This window comes from Candida parapsilosis, contig 006110 (genome assembly GCF_000182765.1).
Source record: "Candida parapsilosis strain CDC317 annotated contig 006110".
NCBI classification, from domain to species: Eukaryota; Fungi; Ascomycota; class Pichiomycetes; order Serinales; family Debaryomycetaceae; genus Lodderomyces; species Lodderomyces parapsilosis.
In genome coordinates, this window is record NW_023503284.1 from 175,665 (window position 1) to 192,493 (window position 16,829).

Sequence of the window (16,829 nt, forward strand, 5' to 3'; positions counted from 1 at the left end):
CTCACCATCTTATACTGTCTTCCCCTCATCAGGTATTCCTTTCTTGATAGCTACAAAACTTACAAAGAACAGAATTATACACCAAACAGTAAATTTGGTGATATTTTTTTTTCTTCTTTTATTCTACCACTTTAATCACACCACATTAACAAACAGCCTAATCACAAGCTAAACCAAGCTCGTCAACAGGATTTATCAACCAGAAGAAACCTCATATTTTAATCTACCTATTGCATCCATTGCTTTATTGAGCTTACATATCACCAATTTTTTTTTTGGTAACACACGAGACTTTTTTTTTTTTTTTTTAGAGTTTTAACTTAAATCAACTTGAGCTAACTTACCATCATTCTAAAGGGTAACCTTATTTGACAAAGTTAGCAAGTTTTCGGGACTAGGAGCAAATTGAGCTGAGGATCCGAAAACAACAGAAAAAAAACACCGAAGAAAATTATAGCTGGGTTACATTTTTGAAATCCACTTATTTCAAAAACAAATTTGTCAGAACCCACTACAAACAACACCATCCAACTTTACACCTAGCCCATTATTGTAAATCGCCTTACAGTGTTCTTGCCTCATGACTTCAATATAACACACAAACATTTCAAAATATAATGCCTATACACGAACAACAATTGATAAAAACTGAACCTACACAGCTGCCGACACCATCAAACAAGACCAAGTCACCGGAAACATCATTTTTAAATACACAACAACCAGCATCACCATCACCAAAAGCATCCTCGAGCGCCCAAAACCAGCAAACAACGCTGCTACCGACTCCGGAAGATGGCCAACAATGTTCCAATTGTGGAACTACCAAAACACCACTTTGGCGACGAGCACCCGATGGAACTCTTATATGTAACGCATGTGGTCTTTACTTGAGATCAAACCATACCCATCGTCCAGTAAATTTGAAGCGACCACCAAATACAATTGCCATCTCAAGGGAAGAATTGGGCTCATGTAAAGGTGATGGACGGTGTAATGGAACTGGTGGATCAGCTGCTTGTCGTGGTTGTCCTGCTTATAACAATCGAATAGTAGCCAAGAAACAGTTGTTGCAACTGCATCTGCAACTGGACAAGTCGCCCAAGATTGAAGATGCTATACTAAAACCCGATATGTCCGCGAAGGAAGAAGATGTTACAAGAAGAGCTGGTGAAACTAATGCACCAACTAAATCACTGACTAATAATAATAATTATCGCGATGATATTGGCAAGCAAGACTCGGAACAGTCTGCAACTAGTGCATCTGCACCATCTAATACTGATTCTACCGATGAAAATTCGTTAGCTATTGCTTGTTTCAATTGTGATACGACGATAACACCTTTATGGAGAAGAGATGATGCCGGTAATACCATTTGTAATGCATGTGGATTGTTTTATCGCTTACATGGATCACATCGACCAATCAAGATGAAACGGTCAACAATCAAACGGAGAAAGAGAAATGTATCTGATCATAAATCAAAGGAAGAGTCAAAGGATGTTAAAAGATCAGTTAGTGAAACTTCTCCGCGGGGAACAGCCACGTCACCGACACCAGCATCACCAGCAACAACAACTGGAACATCAATTCAGGTATCTCCTTCATTGCCAAAAACACACATGCCACTTGCTTTGGCAGTACAATCACAAGCACAAGTACAGACACAAGTATCGAATAGTGCAACACCACCACCACCTTCATCAACTTCTTCTTTCCATAATAGACCAATGTCACCATCGTACAGTAGACTACCACCATTCTCATATTCAATTCCATTCCAGAGGGCGTCTCCATTAGGACAAACAAGTCAAGGCTCAACACCTCCACCTCCACTGACACATCAACAATTTCAGCTGAAACAACTACCGGTACTGGTAGTGACGACTGGTGCGCAAATGATGCCCTATTCGTTGTATCCCAGGTATAGTGGTAACGGTCGATTACCAAATGGACCAGGCCCACTTCCAGGCCCACCACCACCAATGCCACCAATGCCACCGATGCCAGCACAAGCATTAGCACTAGCACCATCACCACAAGTACAAGCACAAGCACCAGCACAATCTTTTCATGTACAAACACAGTTACAACCAATGCAAATGCAATTACCGCTACAGGTTTCTCCAGCACCTCAGCCAGCAATGTATCATCAAACACATCAGTATCAAACAGTTGAATCACAACAACCGCAGCAGCAAGTTCCGCCACCAACACTACCACCAATTCATCGTCAACCCAATGCATCCGCTTCCAGTGGATGTTGTTCCAGCTGTGGTGCATCAAAGAGGACGCCTACACCCATGGCCATTGATTTTACTGCCACATACAAGAAAGAAACTAGTGCCCCTCCAGGAACTTCTACTCTCAGCAACCAAAATGATAGCGAAGGAGGAGGTGATACTACTGCTGATACAACAACAACCACTACCGTTGGTAATACAACTGGTGATGCTTCCGGTACCCCATCGCCACTGGGTAGAAGAGGAGGAACAGGTCAACAAAAGAGAGCATTGACGATAGGTGGGTTATTGAATGAATAGACTGAAGAAGTTGAAGGGTGAATTTGGTGGTGATGTTTATATATAATTTGTAAATAACATCAACAATATATTTATTTGAAAATAATGGGATCTTTGATCACCTTTTTGCAACTTGGGAGGTATTTTGCAATGTCATGAAAGAGTTAATTGTCTCGAATGTAGCTGTTGCGACAATTTTGGAAGAAAACGAAAATCAAAAACATCCGATGAGCATCTTGAGAAAAAATTATACTCTACATTGATAACTCTTCACTTGAATCCAAGCATAGTGATATTCGAGATGGGTTCAGAAAAAAAAAGAAAGCACGAAGAAGATGCAGCAGTAGACGGTGTTGCCGGAGAGATTCTGGAGAAGAAGAGATTGAAATTGGAAAGGAAACAAGCCAAGAAGTTGGCCAAGAAGGAAAAAAAGGCCAAAAAGAAGGAAGAAAAGGCAATGAAGGAGAAGGAATTGATTGAAAAGAAGGAAAAGAAGAATAAAGAGAAGTATAATAACAAGAAGAAGAAACACCTGGTAAAGGATGAGCAAAAACAGGATGGTGTAACAGATTCTCGAACTGAACCTTTTTCCAAGGATAGTGCCCCTTCCCTCTCATCTTCCAGGTATTTTCAATCATCGAAATTGACAAATACACCACAATCATCTATTGATGAGTTTTTATCCACCAATGAAGTAACCATTGAAGATTCACAACATCTCAATTATAGACCAATTCTTGCATTTGACCAAATAAGCTTGGACCCAACCATTGCTTCCAAATTGACGAAGTTTGCCAAACCTACACCAATCCAATCCATCTCGTGGCCATTTTTACTTGATGGTAAAGATGTAATTGGAGTAGCCGAAACGGGGTCAGGAAAAACATTTGCATTTGGTGTGCCGGCAATCAACAATATTATTACCAGTGGCGAAGAGAATCCTGGATTGAGTGTATTGTGTATATCCCCTACCCGTGAATTGGCATTACAGATTTACGATAATTTACAAGAATTGACTAAAAATACATCAATATCATGTGTTGCCATTTATGGAGGTGTTTCCAAGGATGATCAAATAAACAAGATTAGACAGGGGGCCAATGTAATCGTTGCTACACCTGGTCGTTTAGTTGACTTAATTAATGATGGAGCCGTTGATTTGAGTCTGATTAATTATTTGGTGCTTGATGAAGCTGACCGTATGTTGGAAAAGGGGTTTGAAGAAGATATTAAGCATATAATTGGATCCACAAATGCTCACAATAGACAAACATTGATGTTTACTGCCACTTGGCCCAAAGAAGTTCGGGAATTGGCCAATGCGTTTATGCACAATCCGGTCAAATTAACCATTGGAGATCGTGATGAATTGAGTGCTAATAAACGAATTACTCAGATTGTGGAAGTATTGGATGATAAATTTCAAAAAGAACTGAAACTCATATCACTTTTGAACAAGTATCAACATGGCAGTGATGGTCATGATAATAAGATTTTGGTATTTGCCTTGTACAAAAAGGAAGCATCACGAATTGAATCATTATTGCGTCGCAACAAGTTTAAAGTTGCCGCGATCCACGGTGACTTATCACAACAACAACGTACCCAAGCTCTCAATTCATTCAAACTGGGTGACTGCAACTTGTTACTAGCAACAGATGTTGCTGCACGTGGGTTGGATATCCCCAATGTCAAATATGTCATTAATTTGACATTCCCTTTAACAATTGAAGATTATGTTCATAGAATTGGGAGGACTGGGAGAGCAGGACAGAGTGGTGTTGCTCATACGTTGTTTACTGAAGATGAAAAACATCTTAGTGGTGCCTTGTGTAATATATTACGGGGTGCTAATCAACCAGTACCAGAACAATTGTTGAAATTTGGTGGCCATACAAAGAAAAAGACGCATTCGGTGTATGGTGCTTTTTATAAGGATGTTGACATGACCAAGACGGCAAAAAAGATTAAATTTGATTAGTTGTTGTGGTGTTTGTTGTATCTATAGTTTTTTCTTTAGTGTTGTGAGTTGGGTGCAAAAAAATGGGGGGGGGGGGAGCAACGTAAAGAGATAAGTTTATTTTTTCAAGGAGGGTAATGTATAAAAATGAAGAGCTGTGGTTGTATAGAACGTCATAGAAGTAGTGCAATCAGTGGGTGTTTCATGTGTACAGCTTATGAATTACGTGTTCATAAAGATACAATATATACTTCGTATATTAAAGACAGTCGATAATCGGAACATTCTTCGGCCGAAAGACAGCCAACTACTACCAAATGCGCTAGAAATTGGAAAAAAAAAGAAATTAAAAATGGAATGATTTTGCCTTTCAAGTTGTGTATTGTGCTTATATACAGTACAACAGTTAAATCTGTCAAAAATAAATTAGTGTAACTAACCATAGAGTTATTACGTGTTCATTCTAAAATAGAATTCTAATACATCAGTATTTGTTGCTCTTTTATAATAAATACTCAAAGCGTTTACTTTACTACAACTACGGATCAGAATAAGAATAAGAATATCTTATTATTTGAAAAGTCACAAGACAAACTTAAAGTAGGAAGAGTCCAGACGCAGACGAAAAAAAAAAAAAAAAAGAATAAAAGAATTTCATCAACCAAAAGATCTTCTGCAAAATACTTTAGTAATCATCAACTAATCATAAAACCAACCAACTGATAGACATTACTACACTTAGACCCAAACCCGACTCAGTTCTATACCACACCTAAAGCATCAACCCATCCATATATTTAATTGCATTTTCTTTAATTTCAGTTTATTGTTTTTTCCCATCATGCATCTACCTCAATGGATCATTCTACTAATTAGTTTCATAACAACAACCATATTAGCATCTTCTTCTTCATCATCACAACTGAACCCACATATACTCCCTAAAGCACAGTTTCATGCATTTGACTCACCAGAATTTTGTTCACAAATCATTACATCTTCATGTAACACAACATTTGCCTACCTTGATCAGTTAAATCAACAAATTAGATCACTGGTTACCGAGTTGGTGAAAACGCCATATTTCTGTTATTTCAAAGTTGATTTGGATAAACAATGCAAGTTTTGGAATGCTCAACATTTTTGCGCCACCGAAAATTGTGCTGTTGAAGTGATTGATGATTTCAATTGGAGTCAAATCACTAATGATAATTTGAAGCCATCAAAATTGGGTAAAATTAAATTGGCCATGGAATCGGGAAAAAGAGACGGCAATGGCAATGGTGGTGCAGATGTTAGTGACACTATTGACAATTCTATTGAAACTGAACAAATTGAACAATGTGAAGATTTAGATTATTCGTATTTTGATGATGAACATGAACACAATTGTGTCTATGTCAATTTATTACAAAACCCAGAACGATTCACTGGATATGGAGGTAATCAAAGTTTTGATGTTTGGAAAGCCATCTATCTGGAAAATTGTTTCCCCAATACTAATCCAATGTCAATGAAACCTAATCAACCCAAGGAAAAATGTATTGAAAAAAATTTATTTTATCGATTAGTTAGTGGTATGCATGCATCAATTGCAGTTCATTTATCTAATGAATATTTGGATTCGCAAACTGGAGAATTTTATCCCAATCTACAAGTGTTTATGCAAAGAGTTGGGCTATACAATGATCGATTGGCCAATATCTATTTCAATTATGCACTTGTGGCCCAGTCATTGGTTAAATTGAATGAGATTTTACCAGTGAGACAATTTATTCAACTGGGGTATGATGATATAACCCCAGCCCAAAAACAACATTTGTTGGAAAATAATGATTTATTCGAAAACACTGAAGTTTATGATGAGTTGTTATTGCAAGATATCATTCCTGCCTTGGGATCAAATACATTGTTTAATACATCCACCTTGTTTGATCCAACAAAAGATCCTAATTTGAAGCAAGAGTTCCGTGCTCGTTTTAAAAACATTTCCGCCATAATGGATTGTGTTGGTTGTGATAGATGTAGAATGTGGGGGAAAATACAAACTATTGGGTATGGAACTGCTTTAAAGATTCTTTTTGAAGATGATGGGTCAATGAATCAACCAAATTTGAAATTCAGAAGAATTGAAATTGTTGCATTGATAAACACGTTTGATCGATTATCGAAATCAATTGCTATAATCAACAATTTCAAACAAATGTATATTAAACATTTACAAGATGTTGCTGAGGGAAAAGCACAACCAGGGCAATTTAATAATAACCATAATGAGGGATCATTGGGACAAGGATTCCATTTTCCATTTGTCAATTCCCTTCCAAAACAGCCTCAACAACATAGAGAAACAGATCAACCTCAATCATCAACATATAAAAAGGACGCAGGGTCATCATCTTCTAAATCCCCTTCCAATCGTGATCCACCACAACACAAGAAATCCATTTTCGAAATATATCAAATCCCCACTAGGAATCGTACTTTTGATCAAGAATTGAAATTGGCAATTTATGAAGTATGGGAAGCATTGAAATTTGTATTGGGCAGTTATAAGCAGTTTCCTATAACTATTGGTAAAACATCATTGAGCATATTGAACAATTTGTGGAATAACTTGATTGGTAAACCTATTGGAGATCAAGGGTATCAAGAGTATAGGAGCCCTTTAAATGTTGACGACGAAGAGCAACAGTACTTGAATTTGATCAATGAGGATAATTAGAGAAGCAGAAGAGAAGTTGGTTAGTTTGAATATCGAGTGTTGGGAATTTCGATTCTTGGAAAGACAATTATTGCTGCTTTTTTTACTTTTGTTTTGTTTGATTCTTTCACGTTGGATGGGGGAATACGTTTTTGCAGTACCTCATTATGTATAAAGTAACTTTATATACTGTTTTCAATATTAATTAATTGTAACTAACCTGGAAGTTATAAGAAGAAGAAGAAGAAGAAGATGGGGTCAAGAAATGTAAGTGAGTGGGTAAAATAAAAGTAATGTAACAGCGTCAAAAGTAACCATACTAGGGCGTTGAAGGTGACGTCAAGTGAGAAGAATAAGACAATACTTGTGCCTCTGGAACAGACACATTTTTATATCTGTTTCTGTCAATGAAAGTACTTTGCTGTTCAGAAGAGTATTGCTTCCAGTAATGTGCTTTTGTGTAGTTTAGACCCCCTCAACTTTAGTTTGATATGCTTATCTGTTAGTACGCTTGTACACAAATTCCCAGTGACACCCATCTCTAAGCTCTAGGCTTTAAATACCTCATAAGACCATTATCTGATAAATTCAACTCTTTCTGAAAGAATACCTAACCTTTAACCCGAGAGAGGAGGATACAACAGTGACAACAAACAACCAAACAACCTTCCCCCTTCTACACTATTATATTGCATAATACATCATCACCTCCTCCTTAATTCTACCATGCAATACTTATGCATATATGGTACTTCACCATATACATGATGATGGTTACAACATATGTATCATTTAGTACCATTTCAGTTTCATTTGCATTCAGATTACCTCGTCGTAAACAACAACGAGAACTAGAAATAGCGAAGCAAGAAGAAGATAAGTCACTACTACAACATCCCCATCCTTATCACGCACAGCCACCCATTATATCAACATATAGCATTTTGAAAGATTCGACTATTGAAAAACTGAGGAAAGATTATCTTGAAGATGATGCACTGTCATTACACTTGTTTTCAATATCTTCGTTATCACATCTATCACCACGATACTTGATCAATCCTAATTATATTTACAAACTAAACAACAATACGGGAGTCATTATCCACTCATCAAAGTTATTCCCCACCACCTCCACCACCACCTCTTTTTCCTCACATCAGAATAAATGGATCTTTATGTCTACACCATACCCACCCACACAAACACAAGTTCATTTCCCCATATCAAAATGCCTCAATCAACAATTTGGAGACGGCGGCAGTATCGATGTCCAATCAACCGTGTTTGCATCTTTTATAAATACATTGGATTTGTCCTTGGGGTTGAATATCCTTTTCGCTAGTGAATCTTTTACAATACGGTTTGAATTGACAAAATCAATTACGTGGAGGAATTTGTATACTTGTACTGTTCCTGATGGCATGATTGGTCAAATGTGGGCTAGGTCCAATGTGGTTGATTTTGATGTTGTTGATTTAAGTTTTATTGAGTTTGAAAGAGAAGACCCAAACATTAATGCGACAAACGAAGCTTCTGTGTTAAATAAGCGGTTTTCATTTAGGAACAAGTTACGAGGTTTTAAAAAGACTGGTTCTCGTCGGAGTAAGTTGCATACGAAGAAGGATAAAATCAAGTTGATATTTTGGCGCAAGTTGCAAAAAATCAAAATGTTTAATGGTGGTGGCGGTGGCAGTGGTGGATCGCAACGACGACCTATCATTTCATGTGTTACTGATGTTAGATTACTTGATTGTTCGGGAAAGAGGACTAGAGATGAACAAAAGTTGGAGAGTATTTAAAATTGGTGTCGATGAATTTAACTGGGAGTACATTTTTTATAGAAACAGGTACCTATATATATAGCTTTTTTTTTTTTTTCATGAATTGGGACATGCCATAGGATGGACTAGGTTATTCCCTTCTACATTTACGCACACCATAATGATGTGTGTTTGTACTTGATGCCGTACTTTTATCTTATCAACTTGCATAGAAAAAGTGGGGTAAGAAAGAGGGTCGCCTCGATTTTATATCCGACTAACCGAGAAACCAGCCACGTTTTCCACAATAGTCTTGAACCACATTCAAGTAAAGAGCAAAGCAAGCAACAAGATAAAGTACGTATATCTACAGGTGTACTTCCGCACTGGTTTATACTTTTGATTCACAAATTATACAAACATTATACTTTAGCTTTATCTCTACGTTTATTTCTCTAGCAAAAAACCACTCTGAACAATCTTTTACTTTCTACCCAGTTTAACAGCAATTGCAGCTACTTCGGCATAAGTCAATTGGCGTTTGTTAATCGATATGAAATCCTCATCGTCGCCATCGACTTCGGTTTCAGCGGCACCCGCAGAAGTGTCCACTCCGTCTTTCCCGTTGTTTCCATTATCTTTGCCTTTGGCGTTGCTCTTGCTGTTTCCATCATCAGCTTTGAGTCTAACACTCTTCATATTAATACGAATGATTTTCTCTTCGGGCGTGCTGATGATAAATGACTTGGGGATAGGAGTTGAGTCATGTTGTTTCTCTTTTGCCGGGTCGGCTGTTTTGGCTGTGGTGGTGGTGGTGGCACCGAGAAGGGAAGAAAAGTAGTTGGTGAATGATGTGGATGAGTACATAGTGCGTCGTCTGAATATAAATAGCAAATGTGTAACGAAAGAGTGGTTTGTTTGTAGTGGAATAATAGTAATGAAAGAAAGAAGTAAGTATATTTGTTTATATATCTACAAACCTCGTGGTGAGTTTCTTGTGACTGATATAAAAATGATAACCACAATACAATACATAAAACTAGTATAAACAATTACATAATATATTATGTAATAACTTCATTTTGTGTACGTGTTGTGTTATACAAATTCTTATCACTCAGTTATAATCTCTGGGCACGTGCAAAAATCAATTGCTTTCCATTATATGCACAACTGACTAACTTATATGTTATCGTAGAAAAAAATGCGTGACATCAGTCATTAACAAATGACTGACATGGCTCATTCTTGTAACCGAAGTGGGAGTGTGACACACCCTTCCATGCTTCCAAAGGAATGACATGAAATTGGGACACGCATACCTTCCCCCACCTAATACTTGTACTCGACTAATCATATGCATTTATAAAAAAACTTTCACAACCGCCTTCCTCTCATTCCTTTACCTCGAATATAACCGGTCTGACTTCTAGACGGTAGTTCAAACCAACTCTTAAAGTTTTTCATCTTTATCTTACTCTGTTAAAAGTTGTGATATTTATTGAGATCAATCGTCTTTCCCGCCGTTTGACTGCAAAAATCATTCAGAAAAAAAATAACACTTTTACAATTGGCAATTCAGCCAACTAAGTGTAGCGAACAATATCGCACTCGCTTGCAACCGGATATGGCCAGATCATAGAAGGCAAGAGCAAGAAAGTCAACTCTACAATTATGAAGTGGAAACGTTACACACAACAACAACACCTCAATTGTACATTTATAATTACATACTTGATTCTCCCAAAACTCCTTTTGCCAACACACTGGTGAGCTTTATCGATCGGGTCCACGAATAAGGTTTGGAAGTCAATAATGAGCTGGATAGAACTAACTTAATCTTGGCTCCAGCTATACTATTCAAATATGAACAAACAATGGGATTATTCCAAAACAGCACATTAAGTCCTTAACAAATCTCAAGACAAACGCGACCAACGCTAGATAGAAACAACCCAATCAACAAACAAAGGCGTGATTACATAAAAAATACTGCACCATATAAACAATTCAAACAGAGCCAATCACCTCGTAAAACCATCGAACGTTGCAACAAAACTGATTGCAATTTGATGATTTTTCAAGACGATAACTTGTCACTGATCATGTATCCTTCATGGAAACAGTTTAATCGATCAAATGAACTGTTCATACCCATGCATTGAAAAGGTCATAGCTCTGCAAGTTCTAGGGGGGAAAGAAGCCCTAGAAAATCTGAGTCGGTCCACTGACTATCGACAATGACATATTGAACATCAATAGGCTCCACCTTAAAACAAGTCGGGTGATTTCGACGAATAATTATTTCAATTTCCTTCTTTAGTCCCCAAAGGAGCAAAATTTAGAGTCGTGTATAGACCAACATGCAATGTGATGTCGCATTTTCCATATTAGCGACACTAAAACTCGTTTACGACATTTAACGTCCAGAAATAAACAAAAATTGTTCACAAAGCATCATCGACTTCTCATTTCAACAACAAGCGGCTTAGTGATGGACGGATGGAGCGAAGTAGCGAATATACCAATACTCAATACCCCCAACAATGGCTTTCACAGTGATTCACAGCCAATCATCACTACCACCAAGTTTGACACGGTCCAAAATTTAATTTGGTGCGGTGATTCCCTTGGGTATTTACAATCAGTTACACTTGGTCAACCTACATCACCATTTCATACTCAATTGTATCCATATACTAAATTCCAAACAAGTTCTGTAAACCAACCAATACTGCAAATCTTGTCCCACAAGGATGGAATTTTATCTTTGCTGCGAGACCAACTTGTATTCAATAATCGACGAGGACTTCCCAAAGCTGGCTTTGATGGGGGCTCGTTTGGCGAGAGTAAAGATGACTTTGTGAACCTAAACTCAATGACATTCAATGGGAATTCATCTAGCGAGATTGCTGTGGGTACCGATTCTGGGTTGTTAAAATTTGATATGAGTAAGCCTACGGTGTTGGATAAACTTGACTATGATGGGAAAGTGAGTCTCATCAATAGTACACCAAAGTATCTTACTGTTGGAGGAGGCAACGGATCACTTAATTTATTTGATCCAATCTCTAATTCATCTTTGAAGACTTTTGAGGCACATAATGGTGCAATTACAGGATTGGACATCAAGGGAAACTATATTGCTACATGTGGCTCATCATTAAGACCAAGAAGACACTTCTTTAGTCAAACTTCGTCAGACTACATTATTGACCCATTGGTGAATATCTACGATATCCGAACCATGCGTGCAGTTGCTCCAGTGGCTTTCCCTGCGGGTGCATCGTCAGTAAGATTCCACCCCAAGTTGCCAAATATTGTTATTGTGGCATCAATTCACGGCCATCTCCATTTTATTGATCTTTTTGATCAGACTAATGTACATATGTACCATGCAGAAGTTGAGACAGCAATTCCACCACAATCACCCAATTCGAGGATCCCCAAACTATGTGATTTGCACATTAGTGACTCGGGCGATCTTCTCATGTTCAACGATGGCATTTCGAACTTACATTTATGGTCAATGACCTACTTGGGAGGTATGAGCAAAGATATTGTCAACTTCCCACAAAGTATTGAGCGCCCTGATATCATTAACCAAAATGATGGATTTATTAGTATCGATGAAAATGTACCGTTGTCCTCAGTGGGGATGCCATATTACAAGGAACTGCTTTTATCTAATTGGCCGATTGACATGAAATTTGTTAAAGAGACGGCGAAAATGCCAGAACGTATCGATGAAGAACTTCTCGCAATAAGCGAACAACATCCGCATCAATTTTTCAAATATGATTCACTCAGATTTGGTCCCGGAAATATCGAACAGCCATATTATTCATTAAACAACGTCAAGGATACTCAAATACCCAAGTTTTTAAGTGAACAGAATGACGTTAAGGATTCTCATAAACTAACACCACTTGATGATACATTCTTCCAAGCTGAATCCGATCTGAAGATCCCCAAATGCTACTCGCGTTTGCAAATTCAGTATTCGAAATTTGGGGTTAAAGATTTTGATTTTGGGTACTACAATCGCACCGAAAACTATTGTGGATTAGAAAATCATAGTGATAACTCGTATATCAATTCCTTGCTACAGGTTTATCGTTTCCAGTCATTGTTTTATAACCAAGTTGTTAATACATTAAACAGCGAATGGCTTCCTAATGATGCCAAGACTATCATTGATGAAGATAACCCACAAGGATCATCTATATTGAATGAGTTGGGGTACTTGTTCGATATGATGTACAAGGCGAAATCACGCAACGTCAAGACTTTGAATTTCAGTTCGGTGATGAACCATGATGAGCATGCCAAGGGCCTTGTCAATTTGAATGAGCAGATGAATTTGAATGCTCATGAAGTTAGAGAGTTGATCATATCATTCAATAATTATCTCTTGACTCGATTAGATCACGATTTCAAACGTCAACATTCCTCAAATTTCAACATCACTGAATTGAAATATCAAATCGAAATCAAGGGAAACGGAGAATCTTGCCCCATTTATGATAAACAGTCGGGGTCTCTATTTTCATTGGAGCTTATCACCCCACCTAGTAACATGTTAAATAAAATGAGCATTTTGGTGAGCCCTCATTCAAACAAGTCACAAAAGCTGCAGCAAAGTGAGCACCAACATGATATCAATATTTTCAACATTCGCAAAAATGTAAACATATTGACCTATTTGGATTATTCAACAAATCAATTCAAGACTATACCATGCCAACAACATCAACACTCGTATCCACATTCATTAGAAATTAGAACTGGTATAACTCACCTTCCACCAGTACTTGTTCTCAATGTCAATCTAACTAATGAAGAATTCAAAATCATAAATAATTTGAAGCAATGGCTTGTACCAGAATTTTATGCTGTCAAGTCTGGTGGTAATACCGCATTAAATTTCAAACCGACAATGCCAGTGTCTAGTTCGTACACGAAATATGAGTTGTTGGGATACGTGTGCGAAATCAGTCATCAAAATGACTTATCAAGAACTGGGGCTCATAATTTAGTGTCATTTGTTAAAGTCAAAAATGAATGGATTTTTTTTAATGATTATTTGGTGACTCCAATACCAAAAGAAGAAGTGTTCAATTTGAATTCATCTTGGAAAAAACCAGTGATTGTCATTTACCAAGAATCAACTATGCCAGGATTTGAATACATGAAGAGCTTCACAGGCAACGATTCCATCTTGTATCGTGATCATTTTGCTGGTGCCATTAGAGAATCATACAAAAAGGAGTATAAGCTCCTAACTCGACAGGAAGCACCAACTGTTGGAACCATGGTCGCCATTGACGCCGAATTTGTTACCATGAAGCCGGAACAATTGGAAATCAGCTTGAATGGAGCAAAGAAGCTAATTAAACCACGAGAATTATCTCTTGCTAGAGTCTCAGTTTTACGTGGAGATAACAACAGTCCGCGTTACGGCGAAGCATTTATTGACGATTACATTGTCCATACAGAACCCATTTATGACTACACCACCAATTTCAGTGGTATTGAACAAGATGATTTAAATTTTTACAAATCCTCGAAAAACTTGGTTACTTTACAAACTGCATATCGTAAGCTATGGCTTCTTTTAAACTTGGGAGTCATTTTCATTGGTCATGGACTTTACACCGATTTTCGTACCATCAACTTGCAAGTACCACAACGTCAAATTAGAGATACTGCTGATTTATATTACAAGCCCGATATGAAGCGTCAATTGAGTCTCAAGTTTTTGGCGTATGTGATGTTGAAACAGGATGTGCAAACAGGTAATCACGATTCTATTGAAGATGCAAGGACGGCGTTGTTGTTATATAAACGGTATGTTGAGTTGCTGCTGAAGGGAGAGTTTGAATTCATGTTGAATCATGTTTATGCACAGGGAAACAAGTTGAGATTTAGAGTACCAGAGAAAATAAACGTTTAAAACTAGAAACTACTAAAGCTAAACTGTATCTCGCCACATTACTACTTTTTTATTTCTTCAATTAGAACCTTTTTATAAAAATTACCTTAAGTATACAGAAACATCAAGCGAGTTAATTACAACTCCTCTATAAAACAATAAAAAAATAACAGAAACATCATCAAGATTTTTCTCCAGACTCTACTCTACTCGGCTTATACCAAAGCAGCTGCCAAACCAGCGACAGCAGCAAAACCAACAGCTACTCTTTGAGCACCAGCTTCATAAGTGGAAACACCAGCTTCAGTTGATGAATTTCCAGCAGCAGCTGATGAAGTGAACAAAGTTGATTGAGCAGTCTCAGTGGCCTCAACGTTTTCAGTGGAAGAAACAGTTGGAGTTACAGTGACATCAACGTATTGGTCTGATTCGGATGCTGGGGTGGTTGCTTCACCGGCAAGAGTGCTTGGGTTGGATTCGGCAGCAGCTGGGGTTGATTCAGCAGCTGGAGTAGATTCAGCAGCTGGGGTTGATTCAGCAGCTGGGGTTGATTCAGCAGCTGGGGTTGATTCAGCAGCTGGAGCAGTAGTAGCAGCTTCCTCGCTTGACAATGGACAGTAAGTAGTGTAGATAGTTTCAACACCTTGAACGGTAGTAGTAACAACAGTTTCAGTTGATGATGGTCCTGGAGCAGCAGATGATTCACCGGCTAAAGTGCTTGGTTGGGAAGTAGTTGGAGCTACTTCACCAGCTTCCTCACTTGACAATGGGCAATAAGTAGTGTAGACAGTTTCAACACCTTCAACAGTAGTTGTAGCAATTGATGGAACTAATGAGTTGGAAGTAGTGACACAAGCTTCATTTGAACATGAAGTAATGGTGACTTCAGTTGATTGGTGATTAGTGACAGTTTGCAAAGCAGTAGAAGTGGTTGCACCATAAGATTTGGCTACTAATGCTGAAGCAATGATTAATAAAGTTGAGTATTGCATTGTGTAGTATTAATGTGTATAATGTGAAACGAATGTAAACGTTAGTTGGAAGTATTGGCTTATGACTAGCTTTTGATGTTGAAACTCTCGAATAAAGGTTGGTAACATCTTAGGAATATTATTTCGAGGTTGGAATCCATTGGATATTTATAATAGTTTTTTTTTTCATGAGTATACAATTGGGCTATGTGGGTGTATACTTTATTCAACATTACCGTGTAATAACTTGAAACGAATTATAAACGTCAAAGGGGGGAAGGAAGAAGTATTTTGACGCCAGAAGTTGACCCTTGAAAAAACAAATAAATAAACAAATACAAACAACCAAAAAAGCCTCAATGGGCGTCAAGGGCGTCAGATCGTCTAAACGTACTACAGTATCAAAGTATTGGTCATTTACAAGCCTTGTCAAACCTTTATTGACTTAGGAAAAAACACGAGTGACTAATTGGGTAAAATTATGTAAACGAGATTTGAAAGATTTAACGCGTTCAGGTACAAGTTATGTTTTGGAAGTGAAAAGTAACTCATAATAGCTCTCAGTTTGGCGTTAATTGTGTTATACGCCGGTTGGGGGAAAAGGGTTAGGTTCATGCATATTGAGCGTATGTTTCTAGTCGTGTGCGGCTTCTCACACAAGAAAACAAACACAAACATTTTGACGCGTTGTTTTTGTTTTTGAAGGTTTTTCAAAACAATAAACGCGTAAGCCTAGTTCAGTTTCCTTTTTTTTTTTTATTTTATTTTTCTTGCATCGAAAGGAGGTGTTTAATTCTAGAATCGTTGATCATAGGCTTTAACATTGCTTTTTCTTACGCGTAATAAAACTGGCAGTACTGCTCGCTTTGCCTCGTCAGCCCCATATACTGACCATCAACCATAGAAAATTTCCATTTCTCAAAGCCTCTCTCCCTTTGAAATCAATGGGAAACTCGCGGTCTAAAACTGCC

General features: G+C 37.7%; 7 protein-coding genes across 7 annotated transcripts; 5 read left to right on the plus strand and 2 right to left on the minus strand. All coding sequences in view use genetic code 12, as the record gives it.

Annotated features, from left to right (window-relative positions):
* Window positions 1-617: 617 nt before the first annotated feature.
* On the plus strand, window positions 618-2,546 carry SFU1 (Sfu1p; the record flags this gene model as incomplete). Its single annotated transcript, XM_036811840.1, has 1 exon — window positions 618-2,546. One exon carries the CDS (start codon window positions 618-620, stop codon window positions 2,544-2,546), a length of 1,929 nt encoding a protein of 642 aa, XP_036668237.1.
* A 280-nt stretch (window positions 2,547-2,826) lies between these two features.
* Window positions 2,827-4,506, plus strand: DBP3 (RNA-dependent ATPase; the record flags this gene model as incomplete). Its single annotated transcript, XM_036811841.1, has 1 exon — window positions 2,827-4,506. One exon carries the CDS (start codon window positions 2,827-2,829, stop codon window positions 4,504-4,506), a length of 1,680 nt encoding a protein of 559 aa, XP_036668238.1.
* An 820-nt stretch (window positions 4,507-5,326) lies between these two features.
* Window positions 5,327-7,210, plus strand: ERO1 (ER oxidoreductin; the record flags this gene model as incomplete). Its single annotated transcript, XM_036811842.1, has 1 exon — window positions 5,327-7,210. The coding sequence occupies one exon, from the start codon at window positions 5,327-5,329 to the stop codon at window positions 7,208-7,210; it is 1,884 nt and encodes a 627-aa protein (XP_036668239.1).
* A 746-nt stretch (window positions 7,211-7,956) lies between these two features.
* CPAR2_700840 (uncharacterized protein) lies at window positions 7,957-8,991 on the plus strand (the record flags this gene model as incomplete). Its single annotated transcript, XM_036811843.1, has 1 exon — window positions 7,957-8,991. The coding sequence occupies one exon, from the start codon at window positions 7,957-7,959 to the stop codon at window positions 8,989-8,991; it is 1,035 nt and encodes a 344-aa protein (XP_036668240.1).
* A 444-nt stretch (window positions 8,992-9,435) lies between these two features.
* CPAR2_700850 (uncharacterized protein) lies at window positions 9,436-9,819 on the minus strand (the record flags this gene model as incomplete). The annotated part of the gene is made up of 1 exon (XM_036811844.1): window positions 9,436-9,819. One exon carries the CDS (start codon window positions 9,817-9,819, stop codon window positions 9,436-9,438), a length of 384 nt encoding a protein of 127 aa, XP_036668241.1.
* A 1,627-nt stretch (window positions 9,820-11,446) lies between these two features.
* Window positions 11,447-14,908, plus strand: CPAR2_700860 (poly(A)-specific ribonuclease; the record flags this gene model as incomplete). Its single annotated transcript, XM_036811846.1, has 1 exon — window positions 11,447-14,908. The coding sequence occupies one exon, from the start codon at window positions 11,447-11,449 to the stop codon at window positions 14,906-14,908; it is 3,462 nt and encodes a 1,153-aa protein (XP_036668242.1).
* Window positions 14,909-15,102: 194 nt separating this feature from the next.
* Window positions 15,103-15,879, minus strand: PGA6 (Pga6p; the record flags this gene model as incomplete). Its single annotated transcript, XM_036811847.1, has 1 exon — window positions 15,103-15,879. The coding sequence occupies one exon, from the start codon at window positions 15,877-15,879 to the stop codon at window positions 15,103-15,105; it is 777 nt and encodes a 258-aa protein (XP_036668243.1).
* Window positions 15,880-16,829: the final 950 nt, after the last annotated feature.